The sequence below is a fragment of the Aristolochia californica genome, unplaced genomic scaffold, assembly GCF_029961685.1.
Source record: "Aristolochia californica isolate CCGP_79_NKW_82.1479 unplaced genomic scaffold, dmAriCali1.0.hap1 SCAF_7, whole genome shotgun sequence".
Lineage (NCBI taxonomy): Eukaryota > Viridiplantae > Streptophyta > Magnoliopsida > Piperales > Aristolochiaceae > Aristolochia > Aristolochia californica.
The window spans coordinates 30307340-30327745 of record NW_027182268.1 but is presented as its reverse complement, the minus strand read 5'-3'; the positions used below and the strand labels follow the sequence as shown (position 1 = coordinate 30327745).

Below are 20406 nucleotides of genomic sequence, written 5' to 3'. Positions count from 1 at the left end.
AAGAGGGGCGTCCTGCCGAACTCTCTTTCTGTCTCCTTTTATAATTAGGATTTTTTTTTCGTGCATCAGGTCTAGACAGTGCACATGCCGCGACTTCAAGCCCAATTTCAACCTGGATGCATCCAATATCTCCAAAAATTCTTAAAAATAAAGTTATATAAAATTTTCTTGGCGTTCTATAGGATATTTAATCATCACAATCAGAACTCGGATGAGTGAGTTATGCCCAGATTACGAAGCAATGTTGAAATTGTCCAGAATCATCCAATTAACTTCGTTTTGCACTTAACGTCTCCATTTGCATCCTTTTAATCAAAATATAAGAATAATGAGTATATTTAGGCACCAAATAATTATAGAATTCTAAGAATTAAAGGATAAAAACATGACATTTTGCATTGTCATCAAATTCCCACATACTTAGCTTTTGCTCGTCCTCGAGCAAAACTGAAATTCACTTTCCCAAAAACTCCAAGGTTGTAACTCCATCTCCAAAGAACAAACAAGCTCTTCAAAACTCATAACATATCATGAAAAAACATTCTTAAACAACTTACAATTACTTAGTAAGCATTTTCATTCAAAGATGGAGTAAACTAAATAAGTAGACCTTCACAGAAATAAACACTCGACTCTCATGTGTTTGAAGGGTATGTGTTTCTCTCATATTCATTCCAATGAAAATGACCTTCCATAGGCTTGCATATCTTCTCATTTTCCACCACTCAGATCACATGGATAACACAAATCATACGGAATTTTCAAGGGTTGTAACAGGGTTTAGGATCAAGGTGGGAAATATTTGGGAATGTAGCTCAAAAGCAGTTATGGTTCCAGATCTGACATGACGATTCGTAGGGAGGAAGAAGGGAAAGACGAAAATCAAGCCAAAGGGAAGCTTGATAATCCTAGGTTCTTTGAGGAGAACACACACCCTTGTTTATGCTCAATCAATGCATGTTTTTTTCTCACTACTCTTACCCCTTAAATAGGGTTCACCCTTACAAGGTTTAAGATAAAATATCACAAAAATACCCCTATGACCTATTAATTATTTAACTAAAATAAAATAAAGTAAATTAAAGAAAAATAATTTATTAGACTCTTAATAATGTTATTGTGTGCATAACATTACACCCCCTGGGAGAAAGAGCTTTTCCTCAAGCTCGAAGGTAGGGTCTGCTTGCCCATGCCGACGCCTCCACTTGTTCTGAAGTAGTATTCGCAATATCTATGTCAGCCCTCTAGACGACAAAACTGGAGCGTCCTACCAGAGAAGCAAATTTTATTTTTGCCGACACTGCCAGCATCACTTGCTATAGCATACCCCAATATGGATAAGCAACTGAACAACAAGTAGAACTATCACCTGCTCCAAATTGGCAACTTCTGCTTTGATATGAACAGCCCTTGTGTGATCTACCCCAACGGTTGCCTCATTGGCAAAATGCAGAATGTCCCCGGTAACATCAGTCTTTGGACCCAGTCCCATGTTCAGCAAAGTGTTCAGCATTCTTAACTAAATACCATTAGTGTAAGCACTGAACAGACGTAGGTAAGGGACCTCATCTAGTCCAACGGCATGAGTTTCCGTTGTACCAAACAGTTCTAGTGAAACTATGCAGAACACCTTTGTTTCAAAACCAGCAGCTTCATCGATGGATCCCTTACTGATTAAGTTTGCACAAACAGCAACATACTTTCTCTGTTGAAGTCGTTGCTGCAGCCGCAAACCAATAAGGTGTATGCCTGTGTTGGCATCAGCAACATTGCGGGAAATCTGCTGAAAGGACTCACAAAGAGCAAGTAGTGCTCTCTGGGGAATTGCTGTAGCAGCAGCATGGAAGTTGGCAGTCCTTGCCATGTGTGGCATACCTATTTCTGTCAAAAGGACAGCAAGGATTGCTTCAATTGTCCTAGCTGCCCCAAGACGATGACCAGTAGCTCCCTTTGTTGAAGACAATGAATAAGCCGCTGAAGTTGAGAAGTTTTGCTCAGCTGGCCTCAAAAATCTTTTTCTCAGGCTGCATGTACTGATGTTTGGCACCTTTCTTCACTGCAACAGCAGCATCACCACTGACCTGAAGAACTGGTATATCATGTTGAAAAATGTGGTGCAGTAATGTTTTGTGCACAGGTTTCTGCACTGTCACAACAGCACTGTTTTCTTGGCTGTTTGGCATCACTGTTTTCAGCAGTGCCTCTGTTGTCAGCACTGGTTGCAGCAGTGCAACAGCAGCAGCACAAAAATATTTGGTGAAGAACTCATGTGCTGCTTCAGGTGGTCTGTTATGTGTATACCCTGCTGTACTGAGAACAGCCACCCAGCAGTCACAGTTTGCATTCGTTGAAGCCAGTCCAAGTGCCTCACATTGGCCAGCATGGTGTACTACTCCCATTTTCATCTTCCTGAACAGTGAACATACAGAAAGAAGGCCAGATCTAGTTACAGAATTGGGATCCATAGTTTCCCACTTCTTTTCTGGCAAAAACACTATGGCCTTGCTAGGATGACCTCTTTGTGTAGAGCCCAACAGCAGTGCTGTCCATGAGACTGTCCAGAATTTGATTTGTTTTCTTATCCACAGTATGAAAAATCATTCTCCACAGTATATTCTCCACCTTTTCCAGAAAAACCAAACTGATAAGCATAAAAATCACTATTTTCAGCAGTGGTTTCTGGCTGTCTAGCAGCAAACTTTTCTGCATTGCCACAGCAGCATTGTGTCCTGGGCTGTCTATCAGCACTGTGACAGCAGCACTGTGTCCTTGGCTGTCTAGCAGCAATGTATTCTAGACTGCCACACCAGCATTGTTTGCTTGGCTGGATGGCAGCACTGGTTGCTGCAGTGCCACAGCAGCAGCACAAAAAAATTTGTGGAAGAAATCAAGTGCTGCAAAACTAGCGGCTTCCTCCTGTCTCCTCTCCCGAAATCTTCCATCCAAGTCCGAAGCTCCAACATCCACACTCACTGAGGGCACAGAATCTGGCACCACCTTTTTGTAAAGCATTTCAAAGAAAATATCAATCCACTTACATGCGAAGCCATTTAGATTATATCCAGAAATCAGTGCATTCTAGGTAGCTGTATTTATTTTCTTCATGGAGCTGAATATCAAATTGGAGGCTTCAATAGCCAAACTCTTGCCATAGGCATCAACCATGGTTGTACCCAAAACAACATCCAATGTTTCAGTCCAATTCACGCCCCTTGCATAACCCATAACCATGGAATTCCAGCACACTAAATCTCTAACAAGCATGTTGTCAAAAACCTGATTTGCTAAATCTACTCTTCCCAAAACATCAAACTACATAGGATTCCAGTACTCCACCTTTATTTCAGCCATTTCATAAAGCACATTGAATGCTTCGAGAATAATTCCACGATCTGCAAAAAATGCAAGTGCACTGTTGGCTCTCATCCTCTCACAGATATCTAAAGCCTCTTTCAGACATCCTTCTTTACCGAGCCCATCAACCACAACAGAGTAGGCAACAACATCCAAAACCATTCCCATTTCAATCCAGTGAAGCAACTCGAAGATACCCTCTTCACCACCTTCATTAAACTTGGCATTCATCAATTTCATAGAAAGAAAATCATGCAGTGGCAACCCATTTTTTTTGAGTTAAAAAAATAGAGCAGCTGCCATTTCCACCATACCTTCTCTGCTGAGCACTCCAATGATGAGGTTAGAACCAATAGCACCAGAAAATCCCAGCGAAGTCTTTTTGTACTCATCAAATATCTCCTCTGGATTAGTGCCACCTCGACTATCTACTGGAGCCCCTTACTGCACTGTATTAGCAGAAGCCAGTGGACAATTCGTCCTACTGTCCAACCTAGCCACAGAAAAATAATGCCTCCACAAGACCATTCCCAACATACCCAAAAAAATTTTATCTCCATTTTTTTTCCACGTTGGCTCGCTTCTCATATTCAGAACTCCCACCAAATAGAAAATTTTCTACAAACAGGGCCCGAGCATCGTACATATCATCCAAAAAAATAAACACTTCAATCTCGTCCCTTCCAACCCGACTGTTCCTGAAGTATCTTCCTCCGGCGAAGACAACATTACCTTTTTCCGAAGGGGAACAACAGCAAGGTGAAAATTCCTAAAAGATTGAATGAAAATTCACCCTTACAATTATTTTCCCTATCTTCCCGAAAGATTGAATGAAAGTAATACGTCGTAGAGACTTACCCCAACATTTGTGGAAAATTGGGTTTCCGCTGTTCTGCCGAGAGGTAGATTGAGAGTGAGAGTGAGAGTCCAGAAGCCAAAGCCCACTGGAATTTTGTTTGATAGAGTGAACGGAGCCTCCTCTTTTTCCGGTGGCGAACAACAACCCTTTAGGGCTTCTCCGGTTGGATATTTTCTGAGACAGAGGGCTCTCGGAAACATTTCCTATTTGGAAGAGTAACCGGAAATTTTTCCTTCTCCAGTTCGGGATGGAGTTTTGCTTGTCGTGAGCAGGGGTGGTTTGATTTCAGATTTTCTGGGTCCCATTGCCATGCTCAAGATTTTTGTGCATGACTTCCCTGTTCGGAGATTTTCATGGTCCCCGATTTCGGATTTGAGGTCGCACCCAAATTTTCCATAGCAACTTCAGATGGTGAACAATAGGATGTTGTGGATGACGGTTTCCCTGCTCAGGAATTTAAAAAATTTTCTAGCCCGTGCCTTTCTTCCAGTCCGAGACAGTGTTTGCTGCCTTTCGTTCTGTGAATTTTTTGTGCTCGGAGATTTTAGGTCGTATGACCTTCTTTTCTGCGGCAACGAGATGCTTCTTCATTTCCGACCAGTCCTCAAACATTTTCATGGTAGACTCACGCATTCCATCACGCAATGCTAAAACCTCTGTGCACAAATCCTGATGCATCTCACATATTTTTATGGGCAATTCCAGGAGTATGGCCAATATTTCCTCTCAGATTGCAGAATCGATCATTGTGTTCCCGCTCTGATACCAGTTGTTATGGTCTCGGATCTAACACGGCGATTCGTAGGGAAGAAGAAGAGAAAAACGAAAATCAAACCGAAGGGAAGCTTGATAACCCTAGGTTCTTTGAGGAGAATACACACCCTTGTTTATGCTAAATCAACGTTTGCTTTTTCTCATTACTCTTACCCCTTAAATAGGGTTCACCTTTACAAGGTTTAAGATAAAATATTACAAAAAGACTCCTATGGCCTATTAATTATTTAACTAAAATAAAATAAATTAAATTAAAAAAAATAATTAATTAGACTCTTAATAATGTTATTGCGTGCATAACAAAAGCCATCGAAACTAGAGCAAAAATGAATCAACTCAAGCTCGAATATATAAGACATGTAAAACCAATCACTCCACTCAACAACTTCTTCAATTTGTATCGATCTCATATAAATAGACCCATTTCTTAGAATTTTAGAAGGAATTATGAAAACGGACAATTTTTAAATTTAAAAACCATTACCTCTATCACTTCCTTTCTTCTTTTCTTTTTCTCTTCTCTTTTTTTCGATTTTTTTCTTTTTTTCTTTTTTTTGAAAATTACACTAACAATGGAACTCATTAATTGAAGATGAAAACATGTTCCGTTTCACTAGTCATAGACATACCACAAATCTTGACACCCCCACACTTATTTCTTGCACACCCATACAAATCATTATGATGAACTCCACTAGCTCTACGGCTAGGGTAAAGGTTTTTTTTTCAAGTTTAAATCTTGTAACATGGGTTTACAAAAAAAAACATTAAAGCTCAAAAGGGTGCAACAAAAGGAAAAAAATAATTACAAGGTATGCTATTTGGCATATGTAGCTTATAACAAAGAGGGCCTTAATCATGTTCATGCATGCATGTGTCAATGTGACCTCAAAGTGAATGAAGGCAAGTCTCATGAAAGAAAATAGTGAGACTGATATGGACGTGTTAGTCTAAAGGATCAAAATCTCACTGGCTTTTGTCTACCACATTTAGTCACTACCATCCCCAAAGAAAATAACTAGACTAATTAATTCTCAGTTGGAAGATTACTTATTCAATCATGTTATGAATCTTTCAATAGCCTTATTTAATATTTTTCATGACATACACAACCTAAATCATTAAAAACCACAAAAACAAAGAATTTTATTTTATTTTTTGGAATTTTGTTTTTTAGATTTTTTTGAAAACAGGATTGAAACACAACCTATATCCCCTCCCCCACACTTAGAACTTACATTGTCCCCAATGTAAGGTGAAATCTAAAGAGAAGGCACAAGAAATCAAAATATAAATACGAAAATGAAAAGAAAAAGGAACGAACTCCCCTTGGGTTGCCTCCCAAGCAACACCTTTGTTTATTGTCATTGGCTCGATTCAATGCTTTCATAATTATGGGTCATCCCACACATAGTATTTGGCATCACTCTTGACCTTATCTCTTTGAGCCCTAGACAAACCAGAAGGTAACATATTAGTAACCAAATAATTTAAAATATTCGCATACCAAGGTAATGTCACACTCGCGGATAACAACTGCTCATTAAGGAACGTTTCCTACAAATGAAGTTTGAGGATGTCCTTCTTCACTACATCCATCATGGGTGGGTTCAATCTTCTTTGCGATTGACGGGAAGGCTTTGCTCCCTCTTCAAGTAAGATATGATGCATGCATGTGGACGGGCTTATTCCTTTAATATCTGTAATTGTCCAACCAATAGCCGTCTTATGCTCCATAAGGACCTGCACAAGCTTTTCTTCTTGCAGTGCACTAAGTTTATTGGAGATGATCACTGGTAAAGTTCCTCCATCTCCAAGGAAAACGTACTTGAGGTGACTGGGGAGAGGCTTCAAATCTAGAGTGTCAGCCTTCAAATCAGAGTGTTGTTGGAAGATAAGATCAACCCCAAACGACCAAGAGGCCCACATATGTAAGATTATTATAAGATGGGCCACACGACCAAGGAAGGCCCACAAGATGGTCCCAAACCCATAAGAAGTAGGACCCACAATGATTACCATGAGCTGAGTCATTATGACTTCGGTTGAAAGATCAAGAAGGACTCATAAAAGTATCTTTATCTTAGGGTCATGACCAAGAAGAGAGTTTTAGTTTGAGTTATGTTTGTCTTTTATCTATATCGAGTTATTTACTTATGTTAGGACTTATCTTTAAGTGTTAGAGTTTGGGTGTAATTGGGACAAGGGTAGTTTTATTGTAATTGGACTCTACTACCTTCCTCTATTATAAATAGAGGTTTATGTACTCTGATTACAACAAGTTATTGATGTCAATGAAGTATTTTACTTTTCCATAAATTCAACATGGTATCAGAGCAGGTTCCATGAGTTGACTTGGTCAACTCACGGAGGTAATATGATCCTTTTCTCTAAAACCTAAACCTTAGGTCTAGGTACGTAGTTATTTTTTTTTAGTCCCTACACCTGTAGTTTTCATTGAAATTTTCATCTCTATATGTAGTTTTTAATATTTTAAGTTATATATTGAAGGAAATATAGTTTAGTCTAATTTCCAAAGAAGAATGATTTTTTTCAATCGAAGTTATCGACAGAGAGATATAGATATTTCAATGAGTGAAGGTCAGTTTGAAAAAAGGTTCGAGCAGCAGCAACAATCTCCAGATTCTGAGGTATTTTTTGCTATCAAGAAGTAGACTTTATATGAAGAAATATATATCAAAAGAAATATCTATAAGTCTATTATTTTACCTATTCAACCAATTTTTTATCTGAGTCATCTACAAAGAGAAATCGATATTTGAACCAAGAAAGGTCAGATTGAAAAAGAGGTTCGAGCAGCAGCAGAAAGTATCAATTTACGAGGTATTTTATGCTATCAAGAAAGAGACTTTATATGGAGAATTATAATTATATATCAAACGAAAAATAAAGTAAGTCTATTTTCTTACCTATTAAATAAATTCTCTGAATTATTTTTTTATAAGGAGATATTGATCTTGGAAGAGTCAATGGTCGTTCTGGAAAAATAGGAGAAACAATATTTAGTTCGGCCAGATGACAGAGACCGAAATATATAAGTTTATTTATCTTCTGAAAATTATATTTTGTGAAGTGAAGTTATACATGGATGGAATTTATTTAATTTTACTTTCAAAAGGAAAACATTTCATGTCAATCTGATCTATATTGAAAGATGTATTCGAATTGAAAGAATCAAAGGTCATGCTGGTATTCTGTTACATTGAAAATCCGAATTTATGCCCAATGTTTTGTGTCACTTTTTGAGTTGAAATATCAGAAAAATTTCTCACTTATTTATACATCTTTGTTATTTGGGCTTATTTCTACATCAATGATATTTGGTTCAAGCTGGGATCATTGCCATTACCTCCCAGCTTGAGGGGGAGAAATATTCAAGAAAGGGGGAGCACAAAAGATCAAACTTGTGCATCAATGAAGAAATTTTTATATCGGATTATTTCATGGGTTCTTTTACAAATATTATTATTTGGTTAATGTTATATGTGTTGGAAGATGGTCGTGTTATATTCACTTGCAGCTATTATGTCTCTTTGGGGACATTATTATTGAATACGAAGTGGCCTCATGTCATCATTTATTTTACCCCGTAAAAAAGATCAAAATTGTTTGTGGTTGGGAGTCCATGATGGAGGAAATTCATTCCCGTCAAAAAGATGAAAATTATTTATAGTTGGAAGTCCATGACGGAGAAACTTCATCCTTGTCAAAAAGATGAAAATTATTTGTGGTTGGAAGTCCATGACGGAGGAACTTATGATTACATCAACGTTCACACCCCCCACCCTCACCCCCTTTGTACTGGATTTTATGTCTCCTACCACTAGAGAGTCATTGTCCTGTGGAGGGACACGGTGGTGGACACTTCAGAGCAATGCCGAGAGACACACTACCGATAGCAGTGGAGTGTGCCCTACATCCAGCATTAAGACTGGAGTATGAAGCAATGGATTACCGGCTAGGAGTGATTTTTAATCTCACTTATAATGCTGCAGGGCCACATGGAAGGACGCAGCAACGTGAGGGGGAATGTTGAAAGATGAAGGCTAGGAGTTCATGTTGTTCTCTCACCCCCAACTTGAGGGGGAGTCTTGGAAGATAAGATCAAGCCCAAACGACCAAGGATGGCCCACATATGTAAGATTATTATAAGATGGGGCACACGACTAAGGAAGGCCCACAATGATTACCATGAGTTGGCATCATTATCACATCAGTTGAAAGATAAAGAAGGACTCATAAAAGTATCTTTATCTTAGGGTCACGACCAAGAAGAGTTTTAGTTTGAGTTATGTTTGTCTTTTATCTATATTGAGTTATTTAATTATGTTAGGACTTATCTTTAAGTGTTTGGATGTTATTGGGACAAGGGTAGTTTTATTGTAATTGGACTCTACTACCTTCCTCTATTTATATCTATTATAAATAGAGGTTTATGTACTCTGATTACAACAAGTTATTGATGTCAAAGAAGTATTTCACTTTTCCATAAATTCAACAAGGGTAAATGCCTCTCGTTAGAAACCGGAAACGCAATATAAAGAATGTTACCTGACTGCTATAATTGTGGAATATCATTCAATGCTGCAACAGTTTCCTACAAATTAGAACTCAAGGCTAACCCTCATTCTCTTTCTCAAGATGCTGACTAATGGAAACTTCCAATTCATCTTTTCCATCAAGTTCAAAAACTTCTTGTGCGAAAGAATCAATCACATCAATAGAATAAACAAGATTATCATCACAAGGATATTTCATGACATAATAGATGTTAAACTTAACAATTTCACTATCAAATTCATTGGTAAGTGTGCCACTATGGACATCTATCTTAGTCTTGGATGTCTTTAAGAATGGTCTTCCTAACAAAATAAGGGCATTTGTGTCATCATTTTCCATATCAAGCACATAGAAGTCAATAAGGAAAATAAAATCATTAACTTTCAAAAGAACATCATCAACTAAGCCCTTAGGATAAGCATTAGATTTATCAGCCAATTGAATGACAACACCAGTTTTATTCAAAGGTCCAAGTTTCAAAGAAGCATATATAGAATATGGCATGACATTAATCGACGATCCTAAATCAATCATGGCCTTCTCAAATCTAGTGGTACCTAACGTACAAGGGATAGTAAACATACCTGGATCTTTGCAATTCGCAAGGAGTTTTCTTTGAATAATTGCAGAAACATTCTCCCCTACTCTCACCTTCTCACATCCTTTGAAGTTTATGTTTCCTCTTAATTGTGCACAGTTCTTTCATGAATTTAGCATAATGAGGCACTTGTTTAATAGCATCTAAAAGTGGAATATTTACCTCACATCTACGGAAAGTCTCATATAAATCTTTAATTTGCTCATCTTTTCTAGAATCTGCCAAAGCCTGAGGAAAACAAGGAGCTGGTTTATAATTAGAAAGAGGTGAAAACTCACGCTTAGTTCCATCATCATCATTGGGATCGTTATTGTCTACAATGACATTTTTCTCCTTTTCTTGTTCTGACGATGCAAGGGCTACCCTTACTGGAATCTCAACCTCTTTACCACTTCTCAAAAGGATTGCACTTGCATTTTCTCTTGGATATACTATCGTTTGAGAGGGTAATTTCCATGAACTTTGTGCCTCTAGCCGACTAATTGTGGTTGCCATCTGGCCCATTTGATTGTCCAAACTTTGAATATTGGCCCTTGCCACTTATTGAAATTGTTTCGTCTCCTGTTGAAATTGCAAAGTATTAGGGGTAAGAGACTTAAAAATATCTTCTAAAGACATGCCAGAATTGAAAGTTTGGCCCGGTTATTGTCTAGGGGGATATGGTTGCTTATATTGTTGGTAACTTGGGTGATTTTGTGTCATGGGCTGATTAACTTGTGGATTACCATAGCTAAGGTTGGGATGATCCCTCCATTCCATGTTATACGTGTTCGAATAGGGATCATATTTCCTTTGTGGTTGTCCAGGAAAACCACCACCACATTCACTTGCTCAGTGGGCTCCTCTTAAAGAGTTGTGCACATATCAGTTAGATGGCCTACTACTGAACAAATCCCACAAGCCTTCGTTGTTTGCATATTACCTACAACCATTTGATGAACAAGAGAAGTTAGACTCAGAATTTGTTGTTCAAGGGAGAAAATATTTACTTCATTAACATTCTTAGATGGAAGCTCAAGCCTAGTGCCAATTTGTTGAGAATTGGCCTCCATATTTGCAATCAAGTTTCTCGTGGCCTCGGGAGTTTTATCCACAAAAGCTCCTCCACTAGCAGCATCAATCATGCTCCTATCAGTGGGTAGAAGGCCCTCATAGAAATACTGGATAAGAAGTTGCTCGCTAATCTGATGATGGGGGCAGCTTGCACATAATTTCTTGAAACATTTCCAGTATTCGTGTAGGGACTCTCCGTTATTCTACCTTACACCATACATTTCTATCCGAATGTTGGCTGCCCTTGAAGCTGGGAAATATTTCTCAAAAAACAATCTCTTCATCTCATGCCATGTGGTAATACTCTAGAGGGTAGATAATAAAGCCAATCCTTAGCCGAATCCTTCAAAGAAAATGGAAAGGCTCGTAATTTATTTCCTCTTTAGTCACCCCCTTGGGTTTCATACTCATGCATACCACATGAAAGTCCTTTAGATGTTTGTGAGAATCTTCACCTGCAAGACCATGAAAGTGGGCAAGAGATGTATTATTCCAGATTTTAATTCAAATGTAGTAGTAGCATCTAAAGTAGGGAACATTATGCATAAGGGTCGTTGATTCAAATCAGGGGCTGCAAGCTCTTTCAAAGTTCGATCTCTAGCCATGATTTCCTCCTCCTTTAAATTAGGTTCACTATCAAATGGGGAATCAAGAGCTAGATCGTTCTCCTCAGAATTCCTCCGAGCTTCTCTCCTTAACATGCACAAAGTTCTCTCTATTTCTGGATCGCACTGCAAATCACCTTGATTAGAAGATCGATTTATAGTCATAAAAAAGCAAGGAAACTCTAATAAAATATGAAAACAAATCAGGAAAAATCTAGAATAATGAAAAAAATAAAAAATCTAAGGAGCATAGAAAACAGTGGAATTTGGATTCGGAGTCAGAATTTAGCCAAAACCGTAACAAGGAAAACACTAACGATTTTTTTCAAAAATTTCAAGTACGAAATAATGATCACAAGAAGCATAAAAATCAACTAGAATCACTCCCCGACAATGGTACCAAAATTTGGTGTGTTGTTGCATGCAACCTAAAATAAAACATATACTCCTAAAAATATATGTAGTAGTGCAGTAAGGATCGATCCCATGAAGTGTGATTAGTCTACTTTGATGCTCGGTCAATAAGGAGGGGGGGGGGGGGGGGGGGGTTGTTTGAGTATGAAGAAAACACTTTTGAGAAAAGCAACTTAGAAACAATTCAAATGAAAAGAATCAAAATCAATCAAAAGAACAAACCTTGGTCTAAGTCAACATCCACCATCAAAATTTCACTGCTGATCATCGATGCAAGCATATATCAATTCAGACTTGAGTATTCACCATTGAAACTATCTTCTGATCTCTCCTTTCGTAGTTAAAAACAAGCGATCCAATTAACCCTAACTACTAAACAACCCAAGATAAGCACTAAAGGTTTAATCTAGCAGTAACCTTAAGAATTAGAAAGATTGATGAAGCTAAACGACACAAGCACATGTAGCTGCATTTAATTTAGTCCATCAATCTTCTCAAGATCTAATAATTCCTGACACTGCAAATCATCAAATCTCGATTGCTTCACAGGTTAGAGGGATTAAACAATTACAGATTTGATATCTAACCTAGTAGTTGATTGCAATGAGTAATAAACTAGTAGGCCTCCTAGTGATTAAACGAGACAATCATGAAAGAAAATTATAGAAGAATATCAGATACGGAAAACATAAATTGAACGATGAAAACAAATAAGATCTCACTGTTGTATTGATTCCGATGGCTTCAATTTCCTTTGACCAAGTATGAAAGTTTAGCTACGCAGGGCCATGAAGAAAGCTGAGGGAAAAACTAGATAAAAGAGGATGAAAAGCCAGAGAAGAGACCAAGAGGGGGCGTCCAGCCGAACTCTCTTTGTGTCTCCTTTTATAATTAGGGTTTTTGACTTTTTCGTGCATTAGGTCTGGATGCAACCAGTATCTCTCAAAATTCAAAACATTACAGTAGTATAAATTTTTCTTAGTGTTCCATATGATCTTGAATTATCGCAATGAGAGCTCACATGAGAGAGTTATGCCCAGATTATGAAACAGTAAACTTTCCAGAATCGTCCAATTAATTTTGTTTTGCACTTAACGCCTCTAGTTGCATCCTAAATCAAAATATAAGAATAATGAGTATATTTAGGCACCAAATAATTATAAAACCCTAAGCATTAAGGGATAAAAATATGATATTTTGCATTCTCATCACTGACTGCAAGGCAAAGAACATGTGTTACAACTATGATGAATCATACAGGGCAGACCACCAGTGTAAACAATTGTTTTGGCTAGAAGTAGATGAAGAAGCAGAACCAGAAATTGGTTATGGTCCTACAGGAGGACACACCAGAAATCTCTCTGAATGCCATTAAATGGTAGAAATCTGCCAAAACTATGCAAGTCAGGGCACGGGTGATGGACCAGGAACTTGTGGGAGTCATGGATTCGAGAAGTACACACAATTTTCTCAGCTTAACAGCTGCTCAACACCTTCAACTGCATATCCTTCTCCACCCAACAACCACAGTTTAAGTTGCCAATGGAGAGAAAGTCCCTAGCTATGGGATCAACAAAACGATAAAGTTTTCAATTGGTACAACTCCCTTTCATTCTTATTTTTTTATCATACCTTTAGCCGGGTATGGTACTGGGTATTAAATGGTTGCAAACCTTGGGCCCCATTTTGTGGGACTTCTCCGCTGAAAGGACAATCAAGTTGACAAGCCACATCACATTCATACCCTTCACAAACAAGACCAACCGGACAACACTTTAGACAAACTCCTAGATGAGTTCTCAGATCTGTTCCAAGAGCCTTCAGGGCTGCCTCATTTGAGGCACTATGATCATTGGATCTGTTTAAAACCCGGCTCAGATGTAGTGGTGGTTAGACCATACTGGTATCCACATCTCCAAAAAGGTGAAATAGAAAGGCAGTGCCACACAATGTTGTAGGGCCTTATTCATATCAGCCATTCCCCATTATCTTCACCAGTCCTCCTCGTTAAGAAACATGATGACACATAGAGATTTTGTGTCGATTACAGGGGTTTGAATGCCCAAACCATAAACGATAAGTTCCCTATACCTGTGGTGGAGGAGCTCCTAGATGAATTACATGGTTCATGGGTATTCACCAAATTGGACTTGCGCTCAGGGTATCATCAGCTTTGTATGAATCCTTCTAACATTGAGAAAACTGCCTTCCGCACTCATCACGGCCGTTTTGAATTTGTTGTGATGCTGTTTGGGTTATCAAACGTGTCATCCACTTTTTAGGCGTTAATGAACGAAGTATTCCCAAACTATCTCCGTAATTTTGTGCTTGTATTTTTTTTTTATGATATACTCATTTACAACAAGTCCAGGGATCAACATTTAGAGGATTTAAGTTTATTGTTTCAATTGTTATGAGCCCACCAACTTTATTTAAAGAAATCTAAATGCTCTTTTGAAAAATCCCAGGTGGCCTATCTCGGCCATATTATTTCACATGCAGGGGTCATAGTTTATTCTGAGAAGATTCAAGCCATATCCGATTGGCCACAACCTTCGAATAACACCGCTTTGAGAGGGGGGGGGGGGGGGGGGGGGGGGTTAGGTTGGCTGGATACTACAGAAAGTTCATAAAAAATTATGTGGCAGCAGCATTGACCAGCCTCCTCAAGAAAACTTCCTTTATTTGGAATGAATAGGCCACACAGTCCTTCAAAGATCTTCAACTAGCTCTCGCCTCTGCACCAGTTCTGAAACTCCCAAATTTTGAGGAATTATTTCTGGTCAAGTGTGACGCTTCCGGAGGGGGCATTGGGGCCATCCTACAGGAGCACTCCCACCCTATTGCATATTTCAGCAGGCAATTGGCAACAAGGCATCGCAAATTGGCAGCATATGAATGGGAATTAATTGGATTGGCCAAGGTTATCCAACACTGGCAACCTTACTTGTAGGGCCATGCATTTCTAATCCGCACTGATCATTACAGTCTTAAATTTTTTCTTGAGTAGAGCCTCACTACTTCTCCTCAATAGCATTGGATTAGTAAATTGATGGGGTTTGACTTTTCAGTGGAGTACCACTCCAGGAGGTTAAAAACGGTTGCGGATGCCTTGTCACGATGTTTGGAGAATTGACAGCTCATCTGTGCCATCAGCCAGCCTCATTTTCTCCTCTTAGACTTGGTTAAGGAGAAAAATACCAAGAATCCGGTCATACAAGAGCTGCAAAAAACAATTACAGAGGGGACAATGGACTCTAAGTGGTCACTCCAAGATTCTCTTACTTGCTACAACAAGAGCATCTATATACAACACACTTCCGATTTGGTTGCAACAAACCTCTCTGCCTACCATAATAGCACACATGAAGTCATCCAAAAAACCTTGCATTACGTGCGGGCAGATTTCTTTATGTAGGCCATGAAGCCCACCATTGCAACATATGTCATAGCATGGCAGGTCTGTCAACACAAGCGGGCCTTCTCCAACATCTCTGCTATGCCCTGTTGAGATGGATGGATTCACCCATCATTCTTCTCTCAGTTCCTGATTGGAATACGTTTGAGAAGAAAGTTTGGAGTTCTTGGAATCCCGGATCTGATACAGGGACTCGTAGGCAGGTCACCACCTAAACCCGTAGGGAGACATGGACAGCAAGATGAAGATAACCAAGCTTCCGAAGGAAGCTTGCACCTTGGACCTTAGAGAGGGAAAATCCGACCGTCTACACTATTTTTGATTCAATGCTTACTTCATACAGATTTATGTCCTCCTTATAGCAAGCAGGCCATGATGCTTACACTTCCCACCATGACACCAACACTTCGCAAGACTTACACTTCCCAAGCAGTGCCGCTTACACTTCCCAAGATTTACACTTCCCAAGCCATGACGTGGCCTACACTCATAACTCAAAATTACATTAGACCCAACCCTTAACTTAACTTGAAAGTGACCCCTCCTAAGTCCTACGTCTAGCAATGACTCCAGATGCTATGAAGTCCATAACATCACTCCCCTCCTAGAGAAAGAGTTTGTCCTCAAGTTCGTAAGAGGGGATAGACAACACGGAAAGCTGGAACGGGTCCCATGAGGCTTCAGTAGTGTTACTCGCCGTCCATCCTGTACCTTGTCTCTGGCAGTAGTTTGATTGGTTCGAAGAAGATTGGAGATGGCATCAACTTTTTGCTGGACTGAAGTCTCATTAGGAAGGCCATCATGTCCATCAGCAGAAGGACCCTTCAAGGCCATTGTAAGGCTTCAACCACATCAGAGATGCCAGTCATAGACTGTGTCTTGGTTCTTATGATCGTAGCTTTTGAAACTGAATCACTGGGTCAGGAAATTGTCACATAATCCTCAAACATTTCCCCATGTGTTTTGTTTTCATTCGAAATGACTGATTTTCCAAACATCAGAAGCTGAGAAACAGCATTGCAACATACTTCTGAAAGCCTATGGACCCCCTCTGAGTGAATACTTTCAAGTCTATCAGTAGTACGCCGAAGTATTTCTTTAGTAGCTAGTCCTCCAAGGGCAGCTGCAAGCCCGACAGCCATATCAGTTGCCTTGTTGACACGTGCATCACACAACACTTTCATCTCATCACCGCTCCCACCTTCAATGGTCTCAATGTTCTTTCCTTTGTCGGGATCCACAATGTGAGCATCCATTTCAGTATTCAAGTTAAAAATATGCTTAACTTGCTTAACTGCGGCATCATAAAATGACTTATGTTTTGATGATAATTTTGTTTGCCTCCGATTGAATAAAAGATTGTAATGGTTTGACAGTGCTTCCAATGCTTCAAGTTGTTCAGGTCCTCCATATATGTACAAGTATCGGTCAATTGTGGCTTCCTCAAACGGTTCAACATCAGTGTCCAGATCAGCTTCTTTTGAATTCTGCTCAACCTCAATACCAGTATCACTAATTAGTAGCAGCATAGTCTGCTTGCCAACATGTTCAAGAACTTGTATACCTTTTGTAGTCAATGCTTTACCACTCTCTATCAGAGATGGTGCTAGAGAACCAGCTTTAGCAGGCAGATCCCCACTCTGAATTGAAACAACAAGGCTTGTAGCAGAATTCTTAATCCTAATAATGATATCATATAGACCAGGCAACACAATTATCAAGTTCACTGGAAAAACCTTGCGTGAAGTAATTAGACCAAACTCAGAAACCAATTCGTGCAACTGCTCATCATCTGTGTTGTTAATCAGGGTCTGCCCGTACAGGTTCACCCCTTGGAACTTGGCTACAGGCCCCTTATAAATGAATGAAACAGACACATTTGTCCTGCAGCCCTGAGTCTTCCTTTCCGGAAATTCCAGGAATGAAACAGACACGCTATTGCCGAGTGCATCCCCAACATCATAATTCGTTCACAAAAAAAAATTGCAGCATCACAGAGTATGAAACATGTCCTTCATCCACGCGTGCAGCTGGAAGAAGGTCATTGCTGTTGTGCTCAGCCGTAGAAAAAAAAACAACATCCCAAAAATTTCGTGGCGGAGCAGCATACATGGGATCCAAAAAATTAAACTCAACGTGTCCAGATTGACTATTACTGCTGGAAGAATGAAAAAGAACAAACGCACTGATTTTGTTCCCATCAACCGTAATAAAAAATTTCATCCATCGCATTTTCTGTACCGTTGCCAGAAAACCCAAAAAAATTCCATCACGCAATGCATACAGGCAAACCCGAATTCCAGCAAAATATTTTCGTTGCTCTGCTTCACGGAACAGCCAAATTGATGTATGCTCCACTGTAAGAAAGGGTGGAACGACAATTGCATACCTGATTTTGGGCCTAGCAACCACGAATTGAAGGTCCTGTACAGCACCATGAACATGGGGCTCATCTTGTTGAAGCCATTTTAATTCGAAATCTTCAGTGAAAGACCTCAATTCTACCGCCAGGTCCACAATTTCAACTTCGAAATCGAAATCTCGAGGTTTTGGTGGGTGTCGGTTCGTAGAAGCCGTCAATGGTGCCTGTCTAGAATTTTCAAGCCCCTTTCCGACTTCTCGCCCATTGAGCTTGAGATGTTGTGGATGGCGAACAACATGAATGAGTGCCCTAAGTTGAGAACATTTCTGCTTCTCGACGAACATGTGTCTTGGTTCCGCGATGGCAAAGTAGGTCTTCGGTTTGGATGTCGCCTCACCGTCTGATTTCGGACGCTTGGGAAGTTTTTCCGAGATAGCGAGCGTCGGGATTTCAGGTGATTTCGGTTCGAGAAGATGCACGGTGTCCAATAAGAAAGCGTGTGATGGCAAATCCCCTTCCCTTTTTTTCCAACGAAGGTTGTGTGGAGGATCCTTCCGATGTCAGACATGTTGAGTCCTCAATTTCAGTCGCCGCCGTCGCTGGAGAGACAGAGGGCTCTCTGATGTCATGCTTCGTGGATTTTTCTGATTTGGTTTATGCGGCAGTACACAGACTAGCAGAAATTTGAGCAATATTTGCATCAAATTGAAGAGTGAGTTGACGAACAAGCTCACTCATCTCCTTAAGATCAGTGCGGAGTGCAGCGTAGTGGTTTTGTATTTCGATCAGAAATTCCTTCACCAGAGTTCGGCAATCATGTAGAGAAGATGGATTGTCGCCGGTGGTCTGCTCTGATACCAGGTTGTTATGCCCCATTGAGAAGGATCGATTCACACGACGTTCATCTCTCTATTCCTGATTGGAATACGTTTGAGAGGAAAGGTTGGACTTCTTGGAATCTTGAATTTGATACAGGGACTCGTAGGCAGGCCACCACCTGAACCTGTAGGGAGACATGGAGAGGAAGATGAAGATAACCAAGCTTTCGAAAGAAGCTTGCACCTTGGACCTCAAAGAGGGAGAATCCAACAGTCTACACTATTTTTTATTCAATGCATACTTCATACAGATTTACATCCTCCTTATAACAAAAAGGCCATGACGCTTACACTTCCCAAGACTTACACTTCCCACCATGATGCCTACACTTTCCAAGAATTACACTTCCCAAGACATGCCGCTTACACTTCCCAAGACTTACAGCTTCCAAGCCATGGCTTGGCCCACACTCATAACTCAAAATTACATTAGACCCAACCCTTAACTTAACTTGAAAGTGACCCCACCTAAGTCCTACGTCTAGCAATGACTCTAGATGCTATGGAGTCCATAACATCGATGTTATGCGCTCACAGTGACCCACTTGATCCTGGGGTTAAGTAGATATGCCTTCTGCTCCTAATAAGCCGGTCTTTTAGGTAGTATTGGCTAGGTGCTTAACATTTGGTATCGGAGCTAGCGCTTGGTCACGAGTTCGATTCCCAACAGGTGTGGGAGATTGCAAATCCTGGATTCAAGCACCCCTCCTCGTCGCTAGAGGGTAAAGCCACCAGGGTCGTCGGCTCGTGAACGTGGGGTGTGATGTTATGGGCTCACAGTGACCCACTTGATCTGTGGTTAAGTACCTATGCCTTCCGCTCCTACAGGCCGATCTTTTGGGTAGTATTGGCTAGGTGCTTAACACTTTTACGCTCCCTACACAAGTTTGGGCCTATATCTCTATGGATTTCTAGATGGTCTTTCCCAAACATGAAGCAAATTTGTATTATTTGTGGTGGTGGATAGGTTCTCCAAGTATGCTCATTTTATTCCAATGGCCCACCCATATATAGTATCCAGAGTGGCACACACCTTCCTCGAGCATATTGTTCATTTGCATGGCATTCCAGAATCGATTGTCAGTGATCGTGATGCGATCTTTACAAGCACTTTCTGGTGGGAAATTTTTCGTCTATGTGGCACAAAGCTGATCCTACCATCCTCAAATAGATGGCAAAATAGAGGTGGTTAAATGCACCATGGAGATATATCTAAGGTGCCTTGTAGGCGATCGTCCTAAAAACTAGGTTCAATGGCTACCGTGGGCTGAGTCTTGTTACAACATTTCCTTCCACATAGCCTTGCAGGGTACTCCATTTCGAGTTCTATATGGCACAGATCCTCCTCAAATTCTATCTTATACTCTGGGCTCCACCCAAGTGGAAGCAATTGATCAGGTACTCATTGACCGAGACCCGGTGCTACAGAGTATTACTGATCGCCTCTAGAGGGCACAAGTTTGTATGAAAGACATCTATGACAAAGGGCATGGGGACGTCTCATACAAGG

General features: G+C 40.0%; 1 protein-coding gene across 1 annotated transcript; it reads right to left on the bottom strand.

The window, feature by feature from the left end:
* Positions 1–9625: 9625 nt before the first annotated feature.
* Positions 9626–16490, bottom strand: LOC137937293 (uncharacterized). Its single transcript, XM_068782373.1, has 4 exons — positions 16368–16490; positions 11156–11350; positions 10329–10394; positions 9626–10267 (listed from the first exon to the last, which is right to left on the bottom strand). Exons 1-4 carry the CDS (start codon positions 16488–16490, stop codon positions 9626–9628), a joined length of 1026 nt encoding a protein of 341 aa, XP_068638474.1.
* Between the last annotated feature and the right edge of the window lie 3916 nt (positions 16491–20406).

Excerpts from the sequence above, each read along its gene's own strand:
- LOC137937293 (XM_068782373.1), bottom strand. The coding sequence starts at position 16,490 with ATGGCCTTGAAGGGTCCTTCTGCTGATGGACATGATGGCCTTCCTAAT. Across the intron at positions 11,351-16,367 it reads AAACTACTGCCAGAGACAAG|ATTAGCGAGCAACTTCTTAT; the intron begins GTACAGGATGGA and ends CCCCATCATCAG. Across the intron at positions 10,268-10,328 it reads AGACTTTCCGTAGATGTGAG|AACTGTGCACAATTAAGAGG; the intron begins GTAAATATTCCA and ends AATTCATGAAAG.